Source organism: Onthophagus taurus, chromosome 11, assembly GCF_036711975.1.
Source record: "Onthophagus taurus isolate NC chromosome 11, IU_Otau_3.0, whole genome shotgun sequence".
Taxonomy (NCBI): Eukaryota; Metazoa; Arthropoda; class Insecta; order Coleoptera; family Scarabaeidae; genus Onthophagus; species Onthophagus taurus.
In genome coordinates, this window is record NC_091976.1 from 23,736,347 (window position 1) to 23,763,688 (window position 27,342).

Below are 27,342 nucleotides of genomic sequence, written 5' to 3' on the forward strand. Positions count from 1 at the left end.
AACGGAATAAAAACACATTCACAATTTGACAAACAGTGACAAATAATCCAAATATACCGATATAGACATTTTAATTAATTAATCGAAAGTCTTTTAGATATTTATGCTTTAAAAAGATTAATAAGCGTAATTTAATTAATAAAACACTTAATTTTTATTGTTAATATTTAAATTTCGCGCTGTTGTAATACCAACCTAATCAATAATCAATTTTTACATCACTAAATTTTTAATAATCTTAAATAAATCTAGTTCAATTTTATTATTAATTCTAGATTTATTAATAACATTTACATCGAAAAACATTTTAGTTTATTTTATTCCTCATTAAAACTAAAAACATTATTAATAAATATTTATTTTTATTTTTGACAGTTCAAAACCGCCAAAGCTAACATAACCTCAATTTATATTTACAATAATTTCACTTATAAATCTTACAATAATGTCGACTGGATTTACCTTTGGACCTAAGTAAGTTGTAAAGTGTTTTTTTAATATATAATCAATTAATTTTATTATTATAAAGTACAACCACTCCAGCTTTTGGACAAACCTCTTTTGGGGCACAACCAGCTCAACCTTCCGGAAGTATCACCTTTGGTACTCCTGTATCGTCTGCAGTGGGAAATACAGGTTTTGGACAACCAAGTACAGGTAAAACAATGTTTTTGTTTTGTTGTGATGTTAATTAATTTATTAATTAGGTTTCGGCCAAACGAATTTTTCTGGTTTTGGAGCCCAACCAACTCAATCAACTCCGTTATCCAATTTAATCGGCACAACGACAGGCCTTTCTACTTTTAATGTTGGGAATCCAACGGCAAGTACAGGCTTTGGGATTAGTTCGCAAACAGGATTAATGGCAGCACCCACTGCAGTTGGATTTGGAGTTCCTCAACCCGCCGCAACGCAAACCGGTTTTGGATTTAGTGCGCCACAACAGCAACAACAACAAACAACCTCTGTTTCAAACATTTCTGGCGGTTTTGGGTTGGGTTTAACGGCCCCCACGGCTACTACGGCTAGTTTTAGACTTTCAAATCCTCAAACCACCTCAACAAATCTTGGGTTTGCTGCCACATCCACTGGGTTTAATTTTAATGCACCTGGAGTGACCACGCAACCAACTTTTAAGTTGGGAGCAACTTCTGCTCCTTCAACTGGGTTAAGTTTTGCTGCACCAACGACAGCATCAACCGGATTAAATTTAGGGGGGATTTCTACAACCACGACAGGTGGAGGTTTGTTTCAGAGTCAACCTCAAACAAGCATTGGAGGCTTTTTTAGCACCCCAACGACGAGTGCTGGATTATCTCTTGGAACCACATTAACAACTCCATCTTTAGGATTAAGTTTTGCAGCAACGACTGCGCCAACTTTGTCGTTTTCCGCTCCGGCTACAACAACAACAGCAACCATAGGACTTGGAGGATCAGGATTTAATTTAGGAGGATCTTTTGGTTTAGGTGGATCAACAGCTACTCCAAGTTTAACAAAACCAACAACAACGACGACTCAATCGGTTGGTTTGGGGGGGATTGTTACAAGCACTCCAAAAGCGGGAAGTACAACAAGTAAAGGAGCTGAGGTGTTACCAAAAAATGAACCTCTCCCTAACGAAATTCAACAAACAGTTGAATCGTTTAAAAGTTTTGTTAAGCAACAAAAAGCTTATAGTTCCGACGTAGCGCGGTGTTCAGTTAAAGAATTTAAAAAAGTTTCTGATGAAATCGAAATGGTTTCGAATTTATTGAACGAAGTTGAAAAACAATTACAAACGAATCGAGCGGTTTCAGAAAAATTAAAGCTTGATACAGCTAAAGGATTACAATGCGTTGAATTAGCGCAAAGAACTTTAGATACACCACCAGGTCTTCAGTATGAAAACACAGCCCCAATGGAATTCTTTGTTAACCTTATTGCAGGTTTTGAAAACGAAATGCACACTTTACAGATGCAAATTGAAAACACAGATCGTTACGTAAAAAATTTAGGAAAACCCTCCGTTTTAAGTTCGGAAGATTTAGCAATGGGATTGAGAAGACTTCATGAAAGCTTCGTCGCTTTAGCTGGAAGATTACAATCGGTTCATACCCAAGTTCAAAGTCAAAAAGAACAATATCTGAATTTAAGAAAATATATGTTACACGATGATACTAACATTTTTGAAAAAAATAATTCCAAATCAGAAACGTTAAATATCTCTTTGAATGATATAACCTACAAACCGAGTGCGGTTGCTTCTGGACCTTCACCTTTTAGTACTTTAACTCACCCGAGTATTGTTCAAGCGAATTTGAATCAAACTCATCAACAACAAAGTGGTGTTCTTAATCCACAAACGCAACAGCAAAGTTTATTTGGATCAACTCAACCTGTGGGAAACATTTTTGGTAACACATCATTAAACTCTAGCATACAACCCATGTTTGGAGCGAATACTTCAGCTTTTCAATTACAAAAACCACCGACGGGAAATAAACGCTCAAAATAAACACAAAATATATCGGGCGAATCGTTTAATAAACATTTTTCACTATATAATAAAAATTATTAAAAAGGATTTCGTTATCTGATTATTTTTACAATTATTTACAATTGGAGTCACACTGCGCCTACTTGCAAGACTGGAATTAAGAGTTGAAAGGCATCCTTTATGTAAGTGGTGCTATTTGCCGCCTGAAATAATGTTTCATTTAAGATATTTGTATTTTATTCAATAATAAATATTTAATTTAAAAATTTTGATTACCTCGTAAAATACGTTTGTTATTAACTCGTTTACTTCCGTTTTATCGTCTTCAGTTGTTATCCTATTTAATTTTTCACAAAATTTTGATGAAACTATTCCGATTAATGCCGCTAATGTCACGGTTAACCTAAAAAATTAAAATTAATTAATATACAGGATGATTTAAAAAACCACTCAGACTTCTAGCGTAGTTAATACATGAAAAATTAAGATGAATAGTCTTAATATACAGTGTGTTACTTAATTATCGTACCCAATAACATCATTGCGGGTATGCAACCAATATCACAGTACTGGTATTGCAATACGCGATTTGTGTATTCAGATATATTTAGTGCGATATTGGTTGCATACTTGCAATGCTGCTTGCAACACTGAATATATCTGAATGCGCAAATCGCGTATTGCAATACCAGCACTGTAATATTGGTTGCATACTTGCAATGATGACGTCGAGTACGATAATTAATTAACACACTGTACAGGGGTGGTTCAAATTCGATGTCCGAATAGGCTAACTCGGATACTATAACAGTTAGAAAAAGAGTAGCTTACATGTCATGATGTCGTTTTTCGAGAAACTACTAATGCCGATAACTTCAAAACGCTATCGTCTTTTGTTTTTCCCCTAGAGACAAAAATTGAAAATATCGTTAAACCAACAAGTACAATTATCTTGGTTATTATTATAGGTGAAGTATTATAACTAAGACATTATATGGACACTTTTTTATAGAGAATTTCATGACGTAGTCAAAACAACTTTTTCGGTTTTAGATTTTGAGATATCATGACAATTTAATGTTCAGCCGCACGTCTCTCAAGACGACTAAACCCGAATTATTCTAGTTTTAGGTCTTGTGTTAGTTCTAGTGATAGTGTAAAACTAGAACTAACCCTAGAACTAGATACATTCTAGGTCTAGTGTTCGTTCACTAGGTTTAACTTAGTTTTAGTTCAATAAAAATATACAACATAATGATATCTTATGCTAACTACGCTACTTACCACTGTCGCTAGAACTAATATTACACCTAAAAGTAGAAACATTCAGGTTTAACCGTGTTTTTAGTTCTAAGTCTAGTGCTAGTGTTAGTCTAGTTTTTTGTTATTCAGCGCTAGATAGTTTTATATTTTTATTGAGCTATAACGGGCACTGATAGACTCTTTTTTTAGGATTGTATGTAGACTTTTTTGAGTTAAAGAAATGATTATGTTTTCTGTTCCCCTTGATTAATAATAATTTATATAGTTTTTATGTAAAATATGGAAATAATATGAACTTTTTACATGTTTTGTTAAAAAATTTCATTGTATTACATTTCGGGAGCTGAGATATAGTCATTTTCCGGGCTGTATGTAGACTTTATTGCATCACTGTGTGTCATGTCTGCTGGAGCAGATATTTCTAGAAAAATTGGAATAACTCGAGACATTGATACATTTCCCTGTATCACGTGAAACGAAATTCGCTAGCAACATAGATGTTGCTATCGAAAATACAGAAATAGCAGAATTGCAAAATAACCGTAAAAATGACAAAAAGAAGTTTGTCCACGACTACCTTATAAATGAGTTTTCTAAAACAAAAGGGTAGTCATTTTTCAGAATGAATAATAGCGGTGAATAATCATTATTCACGGGTAATCAACTTGACAGACTAATAATAATTATTTGAAACATCAAAATTTCAAAAAACGTCAATAATTCAATTTTTTTAGGAATTTCTAAAGGTTTGACATTAAAAAAACCTAAACAAATTCTTTTTTTCGTATGATTTACGCATAAATTAATTAATTTTCGTAAAAAAAAATTAATTTTGACAAATTGTTGTGAAGTTGGTTACAGTTGGTAACATTGAATTTGTGTCATATTGACGTTTAAACTGTACTTTATTAAAAACATAAATTTATGGAATCAATTTCTACTCATATATAATTCACTCATTATATGCTCGTATAATAATATACTATTATAAGCTAGGTTACTTAATTCACTTATTATTGACATTACTGACAGCCCATGTTTAATTTATAGTTAATTTTTTTCTATAATACCTACCAAATTGTTCTAAAGTTGGCAAAATTAACAGGGAGTTTTGTTTTATCATGTTTTGACATAGATATGTCACACTGACGTTTGAGCTTTCGTTATTCAAAAAGAAAAGGTGCATAAAAATGTTGTGGGGTGTTTATTTGCCATTTATTTACCTAGAAAAGGTGTTTTGTTCTATTTAATTACTTTGTAGCACGTTTTTACAAGAAATATGTACTTCGTTAAAATCGTATATTTAAAAATCTATTAGTATTTTAACCTCAACTATTTAGTTACTGAAAATGTTACTAAAAATCAAGAAAACAACATAAATTTTATAAGAAAAAATTTACATTGACAAGTATTATAGAAAAAAAACGAACTATAGGCTTGTACTATTATGAGAAACAAAATTAGCAGTGGCATAGAAAATATTTTTAAAAAAGGGTTTTTTATTGCAGGTAATGAAACTTTGACGTCCTACATCTCACTAAGAAAACATTTGCGAGCCCATATATTAAGACTATTCATCTTAATTTTTCATGTATTACTTAGTATACATCTTTTTTAATTAATAACTTACTGAACTAAAGAATCAGCTTCATCCGCAGTACTCCTATGTTGTTTAACCAACAACAACTCCCCACCTTTATGAAACTGTTCAACTGCAATAGCAGTAAGTTCAGCTAAAGTTTCAACAGCTTTTTGATGCACATCCCTAGAATTATCAGTTTCCGCGTTTCCATCCAACCAAGTTTCAACATCATCCCACATTAAAAGTAATTTATCATAACAAATAGGAACGTTTAATTCTTTTACTGAAGTCTCAATCTTTTCTTTAATTTCGTCTTTATCTAACGTTTCATCTTCATCATCTTCGGGTAATTCGCATAATTCTTTGATTTGTCCAAGAGTTTCTTGAGTTTCCATTAAGGAGTCACCATGAGAATGCTCGATGAGATTGGAGAGTTTGATGTCACATTGTTTTGAAAGCATCTCCAAAGCTTCTAAATGCACCAATCCTTGGTAATCATCAAATAAAGTTTCGTAATTCGGTCGTTTAATAACAACGTTTTTTTTATAATCGATTTCTTGCTCCGATTTTTCTTTAGCTTCGCGTAACATTTGCGATAAAATTGGTTTATCATCGTTTAAAGTTAAGAAAGCCCGTTTCTTTTTTAATCCAGGATCGTTTTCTTGTAAAACTTCCATCGTTTTCTTTCCGATCGTTTCTAAAGTGTCTAAACCGCCCGTTATTACTTTTGAACCGGTTGTTTCAACCAATTTTGTCACCCCTTGTACTAAAGAACCTAAACCGAATCGGTTTGATTTATCTTCTTGATTTTGTGAATCTAATTCGTCATCGGAAACATTTTCAACTTCTTTTTCAATTTCCCTATCGCTTTTAGCTAATTCTTCTGGATTTGGGGCACCTATTCCTGTTTCTAAAACTGTTGTTATACTTTGTGAAACTTGAGTTGTTAAATTTGTTGCTGTTGAGATTACTGAGGATAATCCCCAATTTCCCCATGATCCCCATCCGGTATCTTTTTTATTTTCTTCTTGAGTGTTTAAAGGGGTTTTTAAGGAAGTTGTTTTGGGAATATTTTCAATCGGTTCCCAATCGTCTTCCCAAGAATTAAGTTCTTGTGATTCTTGTTTTGTTGATTTTGATATTGGTTCATCAAAATCACCCCAATTATCTTCCCATACATTTTCTTCTTCTTTTTTTGTATTTTTGGTATCTTTTGGAACATCATCTTTCTCTTCATCACTCCAATTATCGTTATCCCACATACTTTCTTCTTCGTTTTTATCAATACATTTATTTAATGATATAGATTGTGGCGAAATTCGTTTCATATCAATATTTTTAGTAGATTCTGGCATGTTAACATCATCATTTCCCCAATCATCATTATCCCACATATTATCATCATGTTCAGCAATTTTTGGTAAAACTATTTCATCGCCTTTTTTTGTGATTTCCAACTTGTTTAATGTTTCTGTAACTTTTAATTCTTTTTCTTCATCTTTGTTGATTATTTTCTTTGCATTATCAAGTATTTCTGGGTCAACATTTATGTTTTTTGGTGATTCAACAATGTCTTCTACATTTTTAGTACCTATTTTTGAGTTATTCTTGTTACCATCTTTATTTAAGTCGCAATTTTCACTTTTCTCCAAATCAATTTTCTTACATCTTTTTTTATCATCTTCCTCCTTTTCTTCGTCGGAATAAAACTCTTCACCGGCACTTTCAAAACATTCACTATCTGATGTTTCCATTTATAATTTAAAAAATGTTTTTTTTTGCTTCAGATATGAACACGCAATAATCAACGTAACATCTGTTTTTGACAATACGTCTTTAGGTTAGATGTCATTTTGACATTTGTGACGTTTCGTAGTAAAGTTCTTGTATGGCTCAATAGATGGAGCTGATATCAAGATTGTAAAAACGATTTATTATTTAATGGGGTCATACACGATTTTTTTTTTAATTATATTTTCTGAAAGATTATATAAAAATATAGTTACCGTTATTTTTTTTTTAATATTTTCGAACAAAGTCATTGTTAAAAAAATTATTGAAAATTTATATACCCATTTCTAGGTCTAGTGCTTTGATTATATACATATTATATAATATGGATTGAGCCAACGAGAGAGATAGCTTGCGCAAGGTGATCGAACCGAGATAGACATAGAAGCGTACTGACATATAATGGGCGTGCGTTAATTTTGGCGGTAAATTTAAAACAAAATTAATAAATGAAAAAAGACAAAAAAAAAAAAATAAAATAAAATTTCCTTATTATTTATAATACTTACAGGTGATGTGAAACTGTATTATCGCGAACTTTGCACACGAAACAATACATTTTTAAACATAACGGTGTGACTGGCTGTGACACAACAAAATGATAAACCTCAAATGGAAGAGGTTTGACACTTTTGTGCGCATGCGCCCGTCTGTTTAGTACCGTTTTATGTCTATCTTTGTTACACTTTCACATCTGCGTCTATTCACCTTGAGCCACATTTTTGTTAGTAGATATATTCAGTTAGCTCAATCCATATTATATATAATCAAAGGTCTAGTGTTAGTTCTAGTTTGAGTGCAATAAAAATATACAACATAGTGATATAATATCTAGCTTTTTTTTAATAAAAAAAACATCATAAAAGAACACCATGAAGTTGTCCATTTGTCTGTTATATGATAACTAACGTCAGATTTAAAATATCAACCTCAATTTTGACATCTTCATTAAAAATCCTTTAAAATGAGTACAAATACGATATATTTATCTTCAATATTAATGAAGTTATGGTCAACTTCCGATTAGAAATGTGAACGTCAATTTTGACATATTTGTAATTGTCGTGAAAAATCCTTTTCCGTCGACCGTGTATTTATATGATTTATAAATGTATACAAAATCATTCATTAATGACACCTATTAATAAACGATTTTCTATTAATAAACGATTTTAACAAAGTCCGACCGAACTAAATAGTAGTCAATTTAATAAATATTCTCCAATGAAATTTGTAATACCGACCCAACCGACCACTATATCTATTCGGTAAGACTACAAAAATAAATTATGACACATTAAAAGTGAGGTTATTTTGCCAGTGACAGAATTGGGAGATTTTTCAACGATGGATTTTCTCTATTTTGTTGAAAAGACGGTCAACGGAAAAATATTGTAACTAACTCGTATATTAAAATGCGATTAATTATCTCAATAATTAACGCGTTCGCTTCGCTTCGCTCGCTCACGCGTTAAAATATCTCGATAATTAATCGCCTTCATTAATAGACTTGTTGGTTAAATAACTATTAAAATGAGCCCAAACATGATACGTTTAATTCCAATATTAGTCGAGATATAAGCAACTTCCGGTTTGAAATGTCAATGTCATTTTGACATATTCTTAATTTTTATAAAATGTCTTAAAATTTATCACAAAAACAAAAACACAATAAACAAAATTAAAGTTGGTATTAATATTTAACAATTAAATTGCTATCTTTATTGTTGCTTATTTCGGGTTTAACGTTTTTTTATTGAAACTTTTTTGTTTTTTGAGATAAGTGTGTCATGTTTGGACTCATGTGTCAGGTTTTTTTAATAAAAAAAACATCATAAAAGAACACCATGAAATTGTCCATTTGTCTATTATATGATAACTAACTTCAGATTTAAAATGTCAACCTCAATTTTGACATATTTGTAATCTTCATTAAAAATCCTTTAAAATGAGTACAAACACGACATATTTATCTTCAATATTACTGAAGTTATGGTCAACTTTCGGTTACAAATGTCAACGTCAATTATAACATATTTGTAATTGTCGTGAAAAATCCTTTAAAAGGAGCCCAAACATGATACGTTTAATTCCAATTTTAGTCGAGATATAAGCAACTTCCGGTTTGAAATGTCAATGTCATTTTGACAAATTCTTAATTTTTAGAAAATGTCTTAAAATTTATCACAAAACCAAAAACACAATAAAAAAAAATAAAAATTAAGGTTGGTAATTAACATTTAATAATTAAATTGCTATCTTCATTGTTGCTAACTTCGGGTTTAACGTTTTTTTATTCAAACTTTTTTGTTTTTTGAGATAAGTGTATCATGTTTGGATTCATTTTAAAGGTTTTTTAATGAAGATGACAAATATGTCAAAATTGACGTTGACGTTTCAAACCGGAAGTGATGGTATTTCCATTAATATTAAAGTTAAATGCTGAGTTTGGATTCATTTTAAAGGTTTTTTAATGAAGATGACAAATATGTCAAAATTGACGTTGACGTTTCAAACCGGAAGTGATGGTATTTCCATTAATATTAAAGTTAAATATGTCGAGTTTGGATTCATTTTAAAGGATTTTTAATGATGTTGTCAAATATGTCAAAATTAAAAGTTAAAAGTTCGAACTTTTTGGTTTTTTGAGATAAATGCGTCAAGTTTGGACTCACTTTAAAGGTTATTTTATGAAGATTACGAATATAATAATAAAATTAAAGTTGACATTGACAACTGAAAGTTTTTTTCACGACTAAACCCGACAGTTTCTAGTTTTAGGTCTTGTATTAGTTCTAGTGATAGTGCTAGTGCTAGTGTAAAACTAGAACTAACACTAGACCTAGAACTTTTTCCTTAAAAAACTTAAATTCAATTTCAATTTTAACAAGCACCTGCAATATTTGGATCTTAATCACCATGGTAACCGAGTCAAGTTGGATAACCTAACAATAATAAAATTATAACCGTTAATATTTCGCTTTATATTTTAATATTTTTTTTATATTTTTGTGTATTGTTTCTTAAGTGAAATACACTGTATAAATAAAAACATAGAAATGTCAATTCTTTCAATGACGCCACATTAAGGCCTTTGCGGGGGGAGACGTTCATAACAATAGCGGACCTTGAGGTTAGCCGTCATTTTGACATTTGTGACGTTTCGTAGTAAAGTTCTTGTATGGCTCAATAGATGGAGTTGATATCAAGATTATAAAAACGATTTATTATTTAATTATTACATAATATATTAATAAAAAAGAATATAAAATTGAGGGTGTAATTTAATTAACGTTCTATATATGTACTAATAATTATTTGGTTATTGCACGATTAAAACTTTTTAATTTTGATCCCCAACTAAATTGGTTGTACTTCCAGGTAAAGAACACTTTCCAATTTCACTTTTAATAGCAGCGATTAAAGGCACAGCTGGATCGTTCGTTTTGAATTGTCCCTCAGCTAAAATATGGGCCACATCAATTTTTGGTTGTTGTCTTAAAACCCCAGCACTTAAAGGCCGCGCTAAAGGTGATGGAGCGTGGCTATCCCAAGCTCCTCGGGGTTCTACATGGGCCCCCGTTGGAGGTCTTCTAGGATCCGATGTTTTTGGACGAGGTTTCATCGATTGATTTTCATCTGGAAGGCGACTTAAATTTTTCGATTACATTTAAGTTGAAGTTAAATTAGCAACTTTTTACTTATTTATAGCTGAATGGCTTTTAATTTCGGATAAAGCAGCTCGTTGATCATCAATTGGACTGTCTCTTCTACTTCCGAATAAGCTGAATGTGTCGTCGAGGAGATCGTGGAATCGTTTCCTCATTCTAGCTACGTTATTAGCAATTTTTAGTTCGTCGATTCCTTCATCAACGCTAACCCCTAAAAATTATTATTTTAGAGCAATATTTTCTTATAAAAGAAATTACCATGTTGTATTTTTTGTTGGTGAATACTCCAAACAACCGGGCCGATAACACCGGGATCTTCGCAAGAACTTCCATGTCGTTTAAAATAATTTTTATCCGGTTGATCTTGATCATCTATTAAATCTAAATGAAGAACACTAACTGGTTCTAAAACTTTACTTAAAGGCTCTGGAATGTTACATCTAAAATAAATGATTATTAAATAATACTTTTTTAATTATTTAAATTACTTTGGAAATGATTTTACTGAGGGCATTGACAAATAAGATTTAGGACTAATCACCCCAGATTCATTTTCAGATCTCTTTACATCCTCGCTACTATCAGAATCGCCAAAAGAACTTCTATATTTCACCAAATTAAGAGGTACAGTTTTATTCGTGGGTTTTCCCCTAAACTGTTTTGGTTTCGCCCTCATTAAAGGCGAAACATCCAAACTACTCGAACTAACACTCATTGAACTAATTGAACTCCTCGATCGATTAATATCAACACTTCTTAAAGTTTCATTCGACGTTTGCGTACGGAAATCGATGTAGGTTGGTGATCCTTTCCTATTTTTGTCTTTATCGTCAACAAAACCAACGTTTTCTTTTGCATGGGTGTCAAAAACTTGACGCATATTTGTATGAGATTTTTTTCTTTTCGTTATGCAAAGTGATAAAAAAGCAACGGCTAAAAGAAGTAAAAAGACTGCGGCTAAAGATGACCCGATAAATAACCATGTATTTTTCGATGTTGATAAGCTTTGTGGTTCGGATGCTTTTAAATAAGCTAAAAAGTTGTTTTAAAATTAATTAATTTAAAAATTGACAACTTCTTACGTTCTGCTTTAATTAGGAATGGATAACCCAATTCTTGGATAACTTCTTCGTCGGAAATTAAAGCCATATCATCAGCAGCTGTATTTGCGGGAATTGGTTGTCCGGAAACGGAGACGTGATATAAAACTTCGATTTTTTCATCGCCGTTAATGGGGGATTTCTCAACGTTGTGGATGTAAACTTTAACGGGTTTATCTTTGGTGTCGATTAATTTATTATTGGTTTCGTTGAATTGTTCTAAATCCAAATCCCTTTTATTTCTGTTTATCCCCAAATGCTTTTCTTGTTGCCGTTGGAAAGCTTTTTTGTAAAGCTTAGCTAAGCTATTCTTTAAATCGATCAAAACGGGGTCTTTTCCATCGCTTTTAAGAACAGTTAAGAGCCAAAATTGGCGGTCGGCGTCTAAATTTTCGGTTGTGTTGTAATCGTAGACTGAGGTTGGGTTTATATCGCTGTTTGGTTGATGAGGAGGTAAACAGTTTATTATGCATTTTGAAGGCTTCGAAGTCTGAAAACAAATAATTACAGAAAAGGGGTAAACGACCGGATATCACGCAAGATGATTTTCTATTAAGTTCATTGATGGGTCAATATTGTTTGTTGGTTCGATTGGATCAAGTTTTACTGACCTGATTTGATGGTGGGTTTGTTGATGCTATAAAAAGCGTTGATAAGACAGTTTTTGTTTCGTAAATGATTGAGGTTTTTGTTTCAAATTCTTCTTCTGAGTCCCCGGAGCCGGTCCAAAAGAAATCTTCCAATTTGTAGGAATTATTGTTTTTAAACCCATTTTCTAAGAACACCAATTCTATGTAAATGGAGATGAAACGAAATTATTCTTTTTATGTAAAAGTATTTACCAGATCCGTGTTTTAATGTGGATAACTTTGAAACATCAAATTGAAATTGGTTTTCTTCAAGGGAATAACATAATCTTAAAATGTAATAAACGATTGGAAAATTTTTCGAAAATGTTTTAAGAAACCATATCATTTCACGTGATAGGGTGGTTATAACCACCTGCACTCTTTGCACGTGCTTGTTACACTCTGCGGCTCGCAACTAAAATGTACACGTTAAAAGCTCGATTCGATCAAACTATTTGTGGCAGCCATGCGCGGAGCATTGTTACGAAAATTTGATTGTTTGGGTACAACTCTTTGTTTTTTAACAAAAAAATTAGAACGAGATCATATGATTAACAACAAATTAAACAAAAAATCACTCCTTTATTAATTTTTTTTTTGTAAATACGATAAAAAGGGAAATTCCAATAAACTTTCTAATGAAATGATAAAAATCACCTAATTTCAAAAGAATTGACCAATAAAAATTGGTGACGCACGGAATCCCGTTGCGTTTTTGATTACTAATCGGAGCTCCCAGAGGTGGGGTTTCAAAAGAAATAACACACACAAGAATCCAAGCCGAGTGCGTTTTAGTTGCGCCGTAATCGTCTAAAGGTGAACCTTGAAAATGATTACCGTTTCAAGTTACTTTATATTTGTTTATTTTGTGTTAAATTTACAAAACGTACAAGCTTCTGATACAATCGTTTATCCCGGAGAAAGATCGAAAAGCCCACAAGAAGTTAATCCATTAAATTATAATCGATTTCATTACCACCACCATCATCATCATCATCATCAAGACAACTTAAATCAGCGAAATTGGACCGATCAAATCAAAAATGATAGTGAAATTTATTTAAATGATACTAATTCTAATGAAGTAAGTTTATTTAAATCATCTAATAAATTATATTAATCTAATTTTAAAGGAAATAATGACACATTTTCTGTAAGGATGTGGGTTTGGTTGTGATACAAAAAAGAATTTACTAATTATCTTTTAAATACGTTTTAAATTAAGTGAAAATTGATTGGGCAAGGTTATTTAAAAAACCGGTCGTTTAAAAATCTTTTGTAGAAAAAAAATTAACTCTCTAACTTGGTTTATTTATTTATATCAAACTACATCAAAAAATTCTTAAATATTTTTTACTTTTTCTGCAATTTTAAAAACTTGTTCTACCTGAATCGATCCCAACCCGAAACGAAATGAGTTTTTGGGAAGCTCGCCTAAAAGGAAAAAAGGTAATGACCCCTTAAAGTGACTACCTCCAAGTGATACAGTTGATTCAGTTCGGCGTCAATCGTACGCGATTCAACAAAGTGAATAAATTTATTTCTAAGAATTTAAATTTTTCATCTTCGAAGTTATTTCCGTTAGAATTTCTCTTGGTCAAGAGATTATTTTATCTTATAAAGCAGGTGTGTGAATCACTTATTAGGTTTATTTATAGAGTTCTTGGGAATTTTAATGCAGACAAGTTGATTATTTTACCTTGCCAATGACGAATTATGTAATAGGAAAATTATATATACTTTTTTTTTAGATTCCTGTTGATTTTGTGGCAAAATTAAATGGCCATTCTTACACGGTTAATGATCTTTTATTGCATTATGTTGATGGATACGAAGAAGACGAAGGAAATTTTTTTGAAAGTAAGTTTTTATATTTTATTTACAAATTTCTATTATCAAATTAAAATAATAATGTTATTTTAATAAGAAAGAATTGTACGTTGGTAATACTGAAAATTTGACATTTTAAACTGTCATATAAAGTTTTTTGGAGTGACTTACTCCGAGTTACTTTTAAAACATTTTATATTTACTCTCGATGTGAAATTTCGCACCTAAACTAAACGATTTTTAAGTTAAGTTATGTTTATCTGGAGTTATTATAATAAGAAAGAATGGTGACTTGGTAACACTGAAAATATGACATTTTAAAATGTCATTTAAAAAGTTTTTTGTAGTAATGTCAGATTTTGTACTTTTAAAACATTCATCAAACGTTGTAAACGTGATTTAAATGTTTAGGATTGCTCCTTATAATTATATTATGGTCTTTATGTGAAAGTACGCATATAAGCCAAACGATTTTTAAGTTAGGTTATGTTTATCTGGAGTTGTACGGGAATGATAATGTTTTAACTTTATTTATTTTTAGTGAAGAAACAGTGCAAAAATCCCCTTTGTAATTTATGTTATTGTTTAAAATTAACAAATTAAATTAAATGACAAACGTCAAATCAAAAGCGAAACATAACCCAAGGTCCGATGAGTAAACATACTGTAATAAATTGTATAAAATTGTTGTATAAAATCCAACTCCCTATGAACGTATCCCCCCGCAAAGGCCATAAAAAATAGATTCGTAGAAATGCAACCGAATGCAACTCTCTAAACAAAAACTTCGTACTAAAAATTGAAAGCTTGTGGCGTCATCTGTTGGAGATATTTTGGAATTATTCAGCTAAGAACCGAACCACTAGAATACAGGTTGAATTGGGTTTATATATAAAAGCTCCAACCACAGAATAATTGTTTGGAGTCACTATATGGCTCCAATTAACGTGAATTAACGTTCCGGCTGGTTGGGAATTCCTCAGATGCAATTACCTATGGCAATTACACCTGTCAAATAATGCTGCCACATTTGAATATCACTGCATCATATGACGTGTGAGATTACATGTGACGAGCTTCCAACCAGTTATAACGTTAACTGAAACAAAGCTATAATGTCAATTATAATCTAATTATTTAATCATACCATTATTACTTTATTATACTCTTACCGAACAATCACTTTAAAATGACGATTTCATCTGTCATTCTGAACAAACTTCAACTATAAAAATATTATATTATATTATTTTTATATTAAAATTTTAAAAGCTAAAGTTAGCGGCAAAGGTCCCTGGGGCTGGCAAAGGCCTTGCTGTGACGTCATTGGAAGAATTGACATTTCTATGTTTTTATTTATACAGTGTATTTCACTGTATGTTACAAAAATAGACTTCCATAAAACCAGAGCGTACCTACTTACTTTGTCCATGTCAATATAATTTGACATTACAGTAAAACGTCGATACAACGGATCAATACGAGAAACGCAGTGTCAGCTCAATAAAAATATACAAGACTTTAGCGCTGAATAACAAATAAAACTAGACTAACACTAGCACTAGAACTAATACTGGACCTAAAAACATTCCGTTTAGCCGTACTTCTGTTAACACGGCTGGTAGGTGATAGATAGCGCTAGTTAGCATAAAATATCACTATACCGTGTATTTTTAATGAACTAAAACTAGAACTAACACTAGACCTAAAACTAGAAAATATCGGGTTCTGCCGTGCGTCCTCACACGCATGGATTCTAGTTCATGGTGTAATGTTAGTTCTAGTTTTACACTTGTAGTATCACCAGAACTAACATTAAAACTAGAAACATTTGGGTTTAGCCGCACGTCTCTTAAGACGGCTTTGATTCTAGTTTTATACGATCACTGTTACTATGTAGAACTAACATTATACCTAGATCTAGAATCATTTGGGTTTAACCGTCTTTAGAGATGCACGGTTAAACCTGATACTTTCTAGTTCTAGCTCTAGTGTTAGTTCTAATTTTACACTGTCACTAGAACTAACACAAGACCTAGAACAAGAATCATTCGGCTTTAGCCGTCTTGAGAGACGTGCGGCTAAACCCGAATGTTTCTCGTTCTAAGTCTAATGTTAGTTCAAGTTTTACACTAGCACTATCACTAGAACTAACACTATACCTAGAACTAGAATCATTTGGGTTTAGCCGCACGTCTCTAAAGACGGCTAAACCCGAATGATTCTAGTTCTAGGTATAGTGTTAGTTCCAGTTTTAATTCAATATGCAACATAGTCATGTCTTATAACTTATAAATAATAACGAAAAACTTTATTTTTAAATCTAAAAGTTCAATTAAACTTCTAAAAAGCTTATTTCGTTAGAATCGAATAATTTTTTCTTTATAATCCGCATTAATTATTTTATTCTTATTATTATCAAATTTGATTAATCCAACATCGTATTCCTGATCTACATTAAATTCTCTTTAAAACGAGCCCAAACTCGATGGGGTTATCGTAAAGAATAACAAACTTCTGATTGTCACTTTTTTGAGGTTATGTCAAAATTAAATGTTGGATATCTCGGGTGTTTTTTAAGATAATTGGGTCGTGTTTGGACTCATTTTAAAGGATTTTTTATGAAGTTAACAAACACATGTTAAAATTAAAAGTTGAAAGTTCGAACTTTTTGGTTTTTTGAGATAAATGCGTCAAGTTTGGACTCACTTTAAAGGTTATTTTATGAAGATATAATAAAATTAAAGTTGACATTGACAACTGAAAGTTTTTTTCACGACTAAACCCGACTGTTTCTAGTTTTAGGTCTTGTGTTAGTTCTAGTGATAGTGCTAGTGTAAAACTATAACTAACACTAGACCTAGAACTAGAAATCTTCGGGTTTAGCCGTGCATCTTCAGACTTTTCTAAATTCTTGTCTAAGACGCCCGGATAAAGCTAAAACTTTCTAGTTCTAGGTCCAGTGTTAGTTCTAGTTTTAACCCTAAATTCTTGTACATTTTAATTGATCTAAAAATATTTTTTTTTATTTAATCCACTTACCCTGCTTATAATTTCATCCATTTATTCATTTTGAATTAAATACAATCTTTAAATCCAATTAATGTGTTTTTCATTAAAAAAACTTAAATTCAACGTCAATTTTGACAAGCAACTACAATATTTGGATCTTAATCACCATGGTAACCGAGTCAAGTTGGATAACCTAAAAAATAATAAAATTTTATTCCGATTTTTTTTCAATTCTAACCTAATTTTTATTAATTTTAAAACAATTCGAATTCTTTACGATTATCTCGCATTCATAACAAATTCGTCAATTGTAATTAATTTAATACGATTCTAATTAAGAGAAATAAATTAAAAATATCTTTTTTTAATTTAATCCACTTACCTTGTTTATAATACCCTAGATAAACCAATTTTGAGTTACATACAGCCTTTTAAACCAATTAAATAAGACTTTTTCCTTAAAAAAACTTAAATTCAATTTCAATTTTGACAAGCACCTGCAATATTTTGATCGTAATCACCATGGTAACCGAGTCAAGTTGGATAACCTAACAATAATAAAATTATAATCGTTAATATTTCACTTTATATTTTAATATTTTTTTTATTTTATTTTATACCTTTTTTTTTATATTTTTGTATATTGCTTGATGTCAATTCTTCCAATGACGTTCGTATGGAGTTGGATAACTTTATGTACGTTTACTCAACGGACCTTGACATAACCAATACTAACTTCCACAGAACAGTAGTATAGAGAAGTGCGCACTCTGTGTTAAAATAAGAGCAACACTACCCCCTCCAGATTCGTATGGCACACACGCGGGAAATTTGATTTCTATATACTTTACTTTCACTTCTCTATTTTCCTAAATTGAATTCTTTATTTCAAAAACCACCAAAAAGTGCCATTTTAAAATATTTGGCATTTTTTAGTTGGCTTTAGAAATAAAAATTCAATTTATTTCTACAACATTTTTTATGTATTATAATAACACAAAACACGTTATGTTGGGAATTTAAAATTTATATTAAAACAAAATTTAAATACAAAAATAACATATATTGTTTTTAAAAAATATATGAATAAATAAACAATAAATATAAATACAATATAATACAACAAAAACTTAAAAATCATTTTAAACAAAATATAAAAAAAAACTTAACAACCATCTTTGGTAAAATAATACTTCTTGGTAAAAATAAATCTTGTATTCTTCTTCCATGTATATTGCACCCATGCTCACATAAAACAAAATAAACTGTTAGGAACATTCTTAATGCTTTTTTTTTTTAAACTTTCTCTTGTTGACTTCGTTAATATTCTTATCTTTTAAATATTTATATACATTTAAACGAATACATTTATCCATAATCAAACACTTAATATCATGAATTTGACAAAATTGATAAGAATTAAAGAAGTCTACATTAGAATTTTTAAATGTGCTCTCAATTGGGCTTAAGTGACCATACTTATCAAGAAATTGATACATTCTTTCATGGACTGCATCAACCATCTTAATAAGCCCGTCACTTGCATAATTTAAATGTGTCTCATTGTTATACTCCTTGAAAGAAGTAAACAAATGATTCTCGTTACATTCTGCAGAATATAAATTTTCTCGGCACGTATCACAGTCCGGAATATGTATATTTTTCAGAAAATAACCAGCCACATAAGCCGTTGCTTGATTATCTTCTATACTTGGGTTTAGTTCGATATCTGAGAAAACAGGATTTGAATCCATTTTATCACTAGAATGAAAATCCTCTGGAAAATGTACTAACAAATCTTGTAGGTTCCCCAAAGACTCACAATAATCGTCTTGACAATTCCGTCCCCTACTTAAGGGTACAGAAAAGTTGTTAACGACAAGAGTCTTTAAGGCAGCTACAAATTGATGACATGTAGGATTAGTGTTAAAAAAGCCATGTTGGCGTACTTGACAAAATAAATTTTCCAGCGGATCTTGATTCAGTGATCTTAAAGAAAGAAACGAGACGCCTTTTTCACTTAAATGATTCCAAAGGAAAATAACTGATCGTATGGTAGTCTGCCAACCTTTAAGAAATCTAACTGACTTTGTACAGTCCCTACCGTTCCGATCAATCATTTGCCATTTGGTGATTTTAGGTAACAAATTGGACCAGAACTGTAAATGTGGGGAATCTTTTGATAACGCGCACCGAAACTCTTTACCATTTTTTGGATATCGAACCCACCCATTCAGCGAATCAAACAATTGATCCATCAAATGAACAAATTCGGCAGTAGCTAAGGATTCAGCAGGTAAATCTTTAGTTACATGAAATGTTTCTATCGATGCAGTAACTGTGTGACTCAACTGAGCAGCAGCCACTTTCACCTTCATTTTAATATAACTATTATCAAAATTGAAATACTCTGATTTTAGTTTTGGCAACTGTTTGTAGGTTCTACACTGCTGATCTAAATTGAAGGCAGACTGAATATGTACAAACTTTGCGCGCTTATTGCTTTCATACGCAATATCATATCGCAACAACGCATTTCGTGTATTCTTTAGTAAATGTGGCACGTCATAGATTGTACATATTTTTTCTCCGTTTACTTCAAACACATAATCGTCGTTACCACAAAGTAATTTACATGCAGCCACATTAGTAGACCCCTGATCACAAACAGTTGCGACCACCTTCAGCCCAATTGCTTGCAAATTACTAATTATTTTTACAATTAATTGCTTTAGGGAAGTAGCTGCTATTGTATTTTGAACAAAATAATAAGCGACAACTTGCTTATAATTTTTTTGAACCCCTCTGACCATGAAAACCAATGCATGATTTGCCATTTTGTTATTGGTTCCGAGTTCACCCAGATCTTCGAATCCCGAAATTCTTTGTTCATGAGCCTCATAATGAAGCCCACTACTAAGTTGAACTTCGTCGAAAATGAGGGTGCAATACTTGTCAACATCATTCATGTTCCTAACCTGACGTTTAAGATAATCCATAACATTTGGATTTATACCGGTACGAAAAGACATGTTGGACAACAGGCCTTTTAAAAGTCTTATTGATGGTAATTCAAAATGAGCTTGTAGATAACGATATAATCGTGGGCTTCTTTTGTAGATAGATAAAGCAAATGCTTTATCTTCCATAGTCCACCTTTTACCTGACGGAGCTCTACTAGAATTGCGTAATTGAGAATTAATAAATTCCTTTGTTACAGAATTCAAAGTAGATTCGATGAACTCAAATCGGCCCTCGTCATATAGTTTCCTAACAAAGCTCACATCAGCTTTAGCGCTTTTCAGCTGTGATCTTAACTTTGACAATTTCGATTGTATATTACGATGAATTTTAACATTATCACGCGGGTCTAAATTTTCTTTTAAAACTCCTGTTGTTTCAACATTATCTGATGTACCGCTCAAATCTACACTATCCGAATGGCAAACAGCATTAATTTCACTAGATTCAGCATTATCAGGAATAATTGAAGATGGATTACCGGATATGGAATTATTGGATGCTTGGGATGTCATGGTAGATGTCCTAGGATAGGGTTTCGGACAGCAATTATATTTTAAACGGATGTTATCAGGACTGCTATAATCGGAATCAGAAAAATGGTCTTCGCAAATAAACTGATTCTCTGGTTTTAAATGGTTATCTAATCTACAAGCATTTTTCCAACGTGATAGTGTGTTTGGATCTTTTGGAAATCGGTGAAATTTTTTATTGTTAGGGCTATTTGTGTAATAGGAATTTTGACATGAAGGATATTTACAAGACCATTTTTTTCTGAAGAGGGAAGATGATGCCTTCACTATATTAGCCATTGTGACGCAAATAAATTATAAGGGACAATTGAGTAGCACAAAAACAATCTATACTAAAATTTATGATATAAAAGCTTTACTTACATCAACGTTTTGTGGACCTAAAATTAAAAAAAATATATTAATAATCATTCATTGAAATGGTAACTGTTTAATTTAAAATAGTAGTTTGGTAATAAGTAAGTGTATACATATATACTTAATAATTTAAAAAAAAAAATCTGTTTGTTTCCATGTTATGTCAAACATAACCTCGAAACGTATACACGAATTATTTTATATAATTGATATATTATAATCAACACATATGTAACTTGATAAACAGTTAAAAATCAGTACTAATGTAATAGAAACAAATATTTCGTTTTACTTGCCTTTTATGTTAATATTTCTTTCACACAACACCACAAAACGACATGAAAACCGACGATTGAGGCGAATAATGCGCAGGTGCAAGCCGCAAAACCCGCCAAATGTTGTAACGTGCGCGCAGTTGTCAATTTATTCATCAGGTGATGCGCTGCGGCAACACCGCATTTCGTATGGCACGGGATTCCGGATTCTGAATACTAGTTTCACTCCCCTGCTAACTTCAGAAATTTGTTACCAACATGAATAACTATGAAATACTATAATCACTATTTCTATACTCTGTTTTTAAACCAGGAGGAGTATTTTAAATTTGTCACCAGATTGACCTTGCATGTGATTGGTTGAATGCGAGGAAGGTTCACACACAGGCAATTTTGAATTTTGATTTTCAATTTGAAGGTTAGGTAATTGATAATTCGACAGTTTCGTGTCATTATTGTATATTTTGTGTTCTTAAACCCTTTTTTATTATATTTTGAAATAAATACACTCATAACTTCAATGTTAATTTGTATGTATAGTGTTGACGATAACAAACGAAAATAAATACAATAATAAGTAAATAAATAAATAATAATTATTAATTTAAATTTACCGCCAAAATATCTAGTGATATTTTCTGGTGATTTTTTCCAGTGTAAATCTGACTTTTGCGTTTACTCCTCCTGGTTTAAAAACAGAGTATAGTTCTAGTGCAAGTGTTAGTTCTAGTTTTAATTGTTATTCAGCGTTAAGTTGTATATTTTTAAGTTTCGGGTTTAGCCCTGTGTCTTCAGACGCTGAATGTTAGGTAAGGTTAGTTTTGTTTACAAACATTAATTATACCATGAAGTATTCTTTGGCAATTAGTAATGGCAATTATAGCGTGAAGTTTTCTTTTGTAATGTCAATTATAGCGTGAAGGAATGTTCGGTAAGGTCAGTTTTGTTTACAAACATTAATTATACCATGAAGTATTCTTTGGCAATTAGTAATGGCAATTATAGCGTGAAGTTTTCTTTTGTAATGTCAATTATAGCGTGAAGGAATGTGAGGTAAGGTTAGTTTTGTTTACAAACATTAATTATACCATGAAGTTTTCTTTTGTAATGTCAATTATAGCGTGAAGGAATGTTAGGTAAGGTTAGTTTTGTTTACAAACATTAATTATACCTTGAAGTTTTCTTTGGCAATTATACTCTGTTTTTAAACCAGGAGGAGTATTTTAAATTTGTCACCAGATTGACCTTGCACGTGATTGGTTGAATGCGAGGAAGGTTCACACACAGGCAATTTTGAATTTGAAGGTTAGGTTATTGACAATTCGACAGTTTCGTGTCATTATTGTAAATTTTGTGTTCTTAAACCCTTCTTTATTATATTTTGAAATAAATACACTCATAACTTCAATGTTAATTTGTATGTTTAGTGTTGACGATAACAAACGAAAATAAATACAATAATAAGTAAATAAATAAATAATAATTATTAATTTAAATTTACCGCCAAAATATCTAGTGATATTTTCTGGTGATTTTTCCTAGTGTAAATCTGACTTTCGCGTTTACTCCTGCTGGTTTAAAAACAGAGTATAGTGATTGTTTATCCCATTTAACTTCGGTAATTGATAAATACTGAATACATTGTTAATTATAGGCTATATTCATTTAGAAATAAAGGGTTCTTATATAAACAATAGATTAAAAAATATAACTTTTTATTATTAAAAAAATACAATTTCGTAAATACTAATTTATACTCTAAACACTGAGTATGTACAAAAAATGTAAAGCTTAAAGCAACAATCGCTTTCGCAATTTCATTTATTTTTTACACGTTTGGCACAAAAGAATTTCTTATCACAAGAATAATTGAAGAGGCAAGTAAATGAAGAGGTTATATTACATGAAATGATATCTTGCTGAATCAATCGTAGCAAATTAATAAATGCTCACCTTTTTGTGCATATTTCGTTTAACTAAGTTAATTAATTAAATGGGGATACAAACCTTATTTCTAAAAAAATAATTCAATTTGATTGAATCTAAGTTCGTTCGGTTCATATAAAAATGAAATTTGCACTAAACCAGGTACGTTTAAATATGTACACTTATACAATTAATTAATCTACATAAAAAAGTACAAACAAAAACATTGCACTACAAGCTCATAAATAAATAAACTTACTAAACAACACTTATTACAACAACAAACAAAAAAATCACTCGTCTTCGATACTTTCAAAATCTTTTAACAAATTTCTTTTGCATTTCATTTCATTACTATAAATAATCAAATGAATTGTAAAGTCTTTATCTCCAACAACCGAGTAAGCTATTTCCAATTTGCAGGGTCGTTTCCACTTGGTTTCTCTTTGCAATTTTTTCGCACTTTTTTTACGAAATTCAATAAACCCATCGGCTTGAACAAATCTGATCGGGGCACACTCCTCGCAATTTATCATATCATCTTCATCTTCGATTTTAACAACTTCCTCCACACTATTCGATTTTTTAAATTTCTTTATCGGAGAAACCGGCAATTCGCAATTGTGTAAACCATCACCTTGTCCTTGTTCGAAAATATGACTAGAACCAGCATCGGTTTTTGGCGGAGTTTTCTCGTCGGCGTTAACTAACGAGGATGAGTCATTTAAAGTTAAAGATTTTTGTTTTTTTGAAACATCGACAATGTGAGTGTCTCGATGACCGATTTTGAATACTGGTTGTAAATTTTCAAGCAAGTGTACGAATTTTGTGTTGTCTTTTAAGTGGAGGGCTATATTTCGTTCGCCTTTAATCGTTTTTCCGAACCAATCTAAAATCACTCGATCCGATAACGAGTATGATAGAAAATCGATGTGGTTTTCTACTAAATCGGTGTAGAAATCCATTAATTTTTGTGCGATTTCTTGATCTTCCTTTGTAAATGATTCCATTTTTATCTATAAATAATTTATGAAATAAAATTTTAATATCATCGGAAAAGTTTCCGACTGCATAAATTTTATTTAATTAGACAGATTTGGCGAATCCGAAGAAAGAGCGAATGTGCAAATACCAAAACCAGCTCAATGCATCCCCGAATTACAAACAGTTTCATTGAGGCAATCACCAAACCCTACGACTATGTATTTGCCAAGTTGTACGAGAATCGAGCGATGTGGGGGATGTTGCAATCATAACAAATTGGAATGTCAACCTATGGAAATCGAAAATGTTAACTTTCAAGTAAGTAATAAATCATTGGAAAAATTTAAGAATCATCTTGTGAAATAACCTTATATTTCTTAGGCTTTCGATGCCTAACGACCGATTACCTGTCGTTAGATAGACTGTGTGTCAATAGACTCTGTGTTATTACCAGCACTAACACTAGACCGAAAACTAGAAATCCAACCCAACCCGAAACCTCCTAGTTCTAGATGTGGAGTTAGTTCTACTTTTCGTTCAATAAAAATATGCAATATAGTGATATCTTATACCAAGTAGCACTACCTACCACTGTCATTAGAAGTAACATTAGACCTAGAACTAGAAACATTCGGGTTTAGCCGCATGTCTCTAAAGACGGCTAAACCCGAATGATTCTAGTTCTAGGTCTTGGGTTAGTTCTAGTCGGAGTGCTAGTGCAATATCAGAACTAACACTAGACCGAGAACTAGAAACATTCGGATTTAGCCGCACGTCTCTCAAGACGGCTAAACCCGAATGATTCTAGTTCTAGGTCTTGTGTTAGTTCTAGTGATAGTAAACCTAGAATTAACACTAGACCTAGAATTAGAAACATCGATACTTTCTATTTCTAGGTCTAGTGGTAGTTCTAGTTTTAGTGCAATAAAAATAAGCAACATAGTGATATCTTATCCTAACTAACGCTACCTACCACTGCCACTAGAACTAACATTAGACCTAGAATTACAAACATTCAGGTTTAGCCGCACGTCTCTAAAGACGGCTAAACCCGAATGATTCTAGTTCTAGGTCTAATGTTTATTATATAGAGTATTATTTAGAGCAGTGGTGTCCACTAACACCACTGCTCTAAATCGATTAAACGTCAAAATTGTTGATTTTCGAAAATTAACTCAATCATAACTCAAAAATTAAAAGCGATGGAGAAATACTTTTTATATATAAAACCTTAGTAATGGACCATAAGGACTAGATCTAGAAAAAGATTGAACCCAATTATAACCGTTCTTTATTTAGTAGCTTTAAATCGACTAAACATCAACATTGTTGATTTTTGAAAATTAACTCAATCATAACTCATAAACTAAAAGCGATGGGGAAATATTTTTTTATACATAAAACCTTAGTAATGGACCATAAAGACTAGATCCATAAAAAGGTTGAACCCAATTATTATCATTTTTTATTTATAAGCTCTAAATCGATTAAACATCAAAATTGTTGATTTTTGAAAATTAACTCAATCATAAATCATAACTCAAAAACTAAAAGCGATGGAGAAAAACTTTTTATACATAAAACCTTGGTAATGGGCGATAAAGACTAGATCCATAACAAGATTGAACTCAATTAATACTACTTTTTTATTTATAAGCTCTAAATCAGTGGTGGCCATAACGTCGATCGCCAAGAAAATCATAAATCTGAAATATCTATATCTGGGCCTCAGAGCAAAAAAAAAGGATGTTTATAGGACATTTATATTAAAAGTCGATCTTGATCAAAAATTAGTGGACACCACTCGTATAAAACGTCGATGTTTCACTTTTGGAAAATATCGATGTTTTTATGAGCAATATTGCATCCCTACTTTAGTTTATAGATGGTAATAAACGACATTTTAATCGTTGTGCGTCGAAAACTTAAGAAGCAACCGTATTTCAACCAAAAATATAGGTTTTAACCAAATATATGGTTAGCATGATCGATGACGTCACAAAAAGTGAGGTTACGTCGAAACTATAAAGGATTTTTCTGGAAATTTTAGATTTTTTCGCACTTTTTTTTAATTTGTTGTCGAAAAGATTGTCAATGCTTAATCCACATAATGATTCTTGAATTATACCAATCATTTAACAATTTTCAATCTAAATCATTTCATTTTTGTAGGTTATCAAAACGGAATTCTCTGGAGGTGCTAAACTACGATTTGTAGAAAAAATAGCTGTAACATTAGAGCGGCATAAAAAATGTGCATGTGGATGTAAAATTAAAGCGGAGGTAAATAATAAAACACAAAAAATTAAAAAAAAAAAATTCAATAAAATTTTTATAGCATTGCACATTACGACAAGAATATCGTGAAAATGAATGTAGATGTGTTTGCCGTAACTTGGATGAGCAGAAAAAGTGTGCAAAAGAATATAAGAAATTATGGGACTCAGAATCTTGTGAATGCCAATGTAGAAATTCAACGATTTGCACCACCGGAACTACATTTGATGATCAAGAATGTAAATGTGTATTAACATCTTCAATGAGGCGGAGATATGTTGATTTTCCTCAAAATAACACCCCCACGGTGGTTCCTTTAGATACAAACTAAAACTATTTAAAGCTTAAAAAAAGTTGTGATATACAATACTTACTTTTTATTCAAATATATTATTATTTTGAAGAAAAACGGTGTTTCTTGTTAGGGGTGATGGTGTTTCGGCGATTTTTCGGTAGATATTTGAGGGTTTCTTTGATATTTCGCTGGAAATTAGGAAATTTGAAGGTGAAGTTTGAAAAGATTGTTTGTTATTTAACAAAAAAACAAAAGACTTACTTTTCTTAACGTTTCCGAGCATTTTTTTTGCGGATTTAAACGTTTTCGCAACGTTA

The 27,342-nt window shown here is 31.4% G+C and overlaps 5 protein-coding genes across 7 annotated transcripts; 2 read left to right on the forward strand and 3 right to left on the reverse strand.

Moving 5' to 3' along the window:
- The first annotated feature begins 354 nt into the window (after positions 1-354).
- LOC111415600 (nuclear pore complex protein Nup58) lies at positions 355-2,764 on the forward strand. The gene is made up of 3 exons (XM_023047351.2): positions 355-474; positions 530-657; positions 708-2,764. The coding sequence occupies exons 1-3, from the start codon at positions 446-448 to the stop codon at positions 2,495-2,497; spliced, it is 1,947 nt and encodes a 648-aa protein (XP_022903119.2). The 5' UTR covers positions 355-445; the 3' UTR covers positions 2,498-2,764.
- Positions 2,508-18,065, reverse strand: LOC111415602 (protein FAM114A2). 2 transcript variants are annotated; one of them, XM_071200043.1, is made up of 6 exons: positions 17,978-18,065; positions 17,740-17,905; positions 17,388-17,550; positions 5,373-7,302; positions 2,756-2,882; positions 2,508-2,682 (listed from the first exon to the last, which is right to left on the reverse strand). In XM_071200043.1, exons 4-6 carry the CDS (start codon positions 7,076-7,078, stop codon positions 2,608-2,610), a joined length of 1,908 nt encoding a protein of 635 aa, XP_071056144.1. In that variant the 5' UTR covers positions 7,079-7,302; positions 17,388-17,550; positions 17,740-17,905; positions 17,978-18,065; the 3' UTR covers positions 2,508-2,607. The 2 variants fall into 2 exon arrangements, with proteins under 2 accessions (XP_071056144.1, XP_071056145.1); XM_071200044.1 differs by lacking the exons at positions 17,388-17,550; positions 17,740-17,905; positions 17,978-18,065 and adding an exon at positions 7,625-7,690 and having other exon boundaries at positions 5,373-7,230.
- Positions 10,321-13,316, reverse strand: LOC111415634 (uncharacterized). Of its 2 annotated transcripts, none has more exons than XM_023047396.2 (7): positions 12,729-13,316; positions 12,498-12,661; positions 11,869-12,376; positions 11,275-11,818; positions 11,045-11,226; positions 10,817-10,997; positions 10,321-10,765 (listed from the first exon to the last, which is right to left on the reverse strand). In XM_023047396.2, exons 1-7 carry the CDS (start codon positions 12,859-12,861, stop codon positions 10,459-10,461), a joined length of 2,019 nt encoding a protein of 672 aa, XP_022903164.2. In that variant the 5' UTR covers positions 12,862-13,316; the 3' UTR covers positions 10,321-10,458. The 2 variants fall into 2 exon arrangements, with proteins under 2 accessions (XP_022903164.2, XP_022903156.2); XM_023047388.2 differs by having other exon boundaries at positions 12,498-12,676.
- Positions 13,304-27,139, forward strand: LOC111415648 (PDGF- and VEGF-related factor 1). The gene is made up of 5 exons (XM_023047408.2): positions 13,304-13,599; positions 14,267-14,375; positions 24,560-24,771; positions 26,626-26,736; positions 26,792-27,139. Exons 1-5 carry the CDS (start codon positions 13,345-13,347, stop codon positions 27,059-27,061), a joined length of 957 nt encoding a protein of 318 aa, XP_022903176.2. The 5' UTR covers positions 13,304-13,344; the 3' UTR covers positions 27,062-27,139.
- On the reverse strand, positions 23,242-27,195 carry LOC111415659 (uncharacterized). Its single transcript, XM_023047419.2, has 2 exons — positions 27,105-27,195; positions 23,242-24,485 (listed from the first exon to the last, which is right to left on the reverse strand). The coding sequence occupies exon 2, from the start codon at positions 24,477-24,479 to the stop codon at positions 23,763-23,765; it is 717 nt and encodes a 238-aa protein (XP_022903187.2). The 5' UTR covers positions 24,480-24,485; positions 27,105-27,195; the 3' UTR covers positions 23,242-23,762.
- Positions 27,196-27,342: the final 147 nt, after the last annotated feature.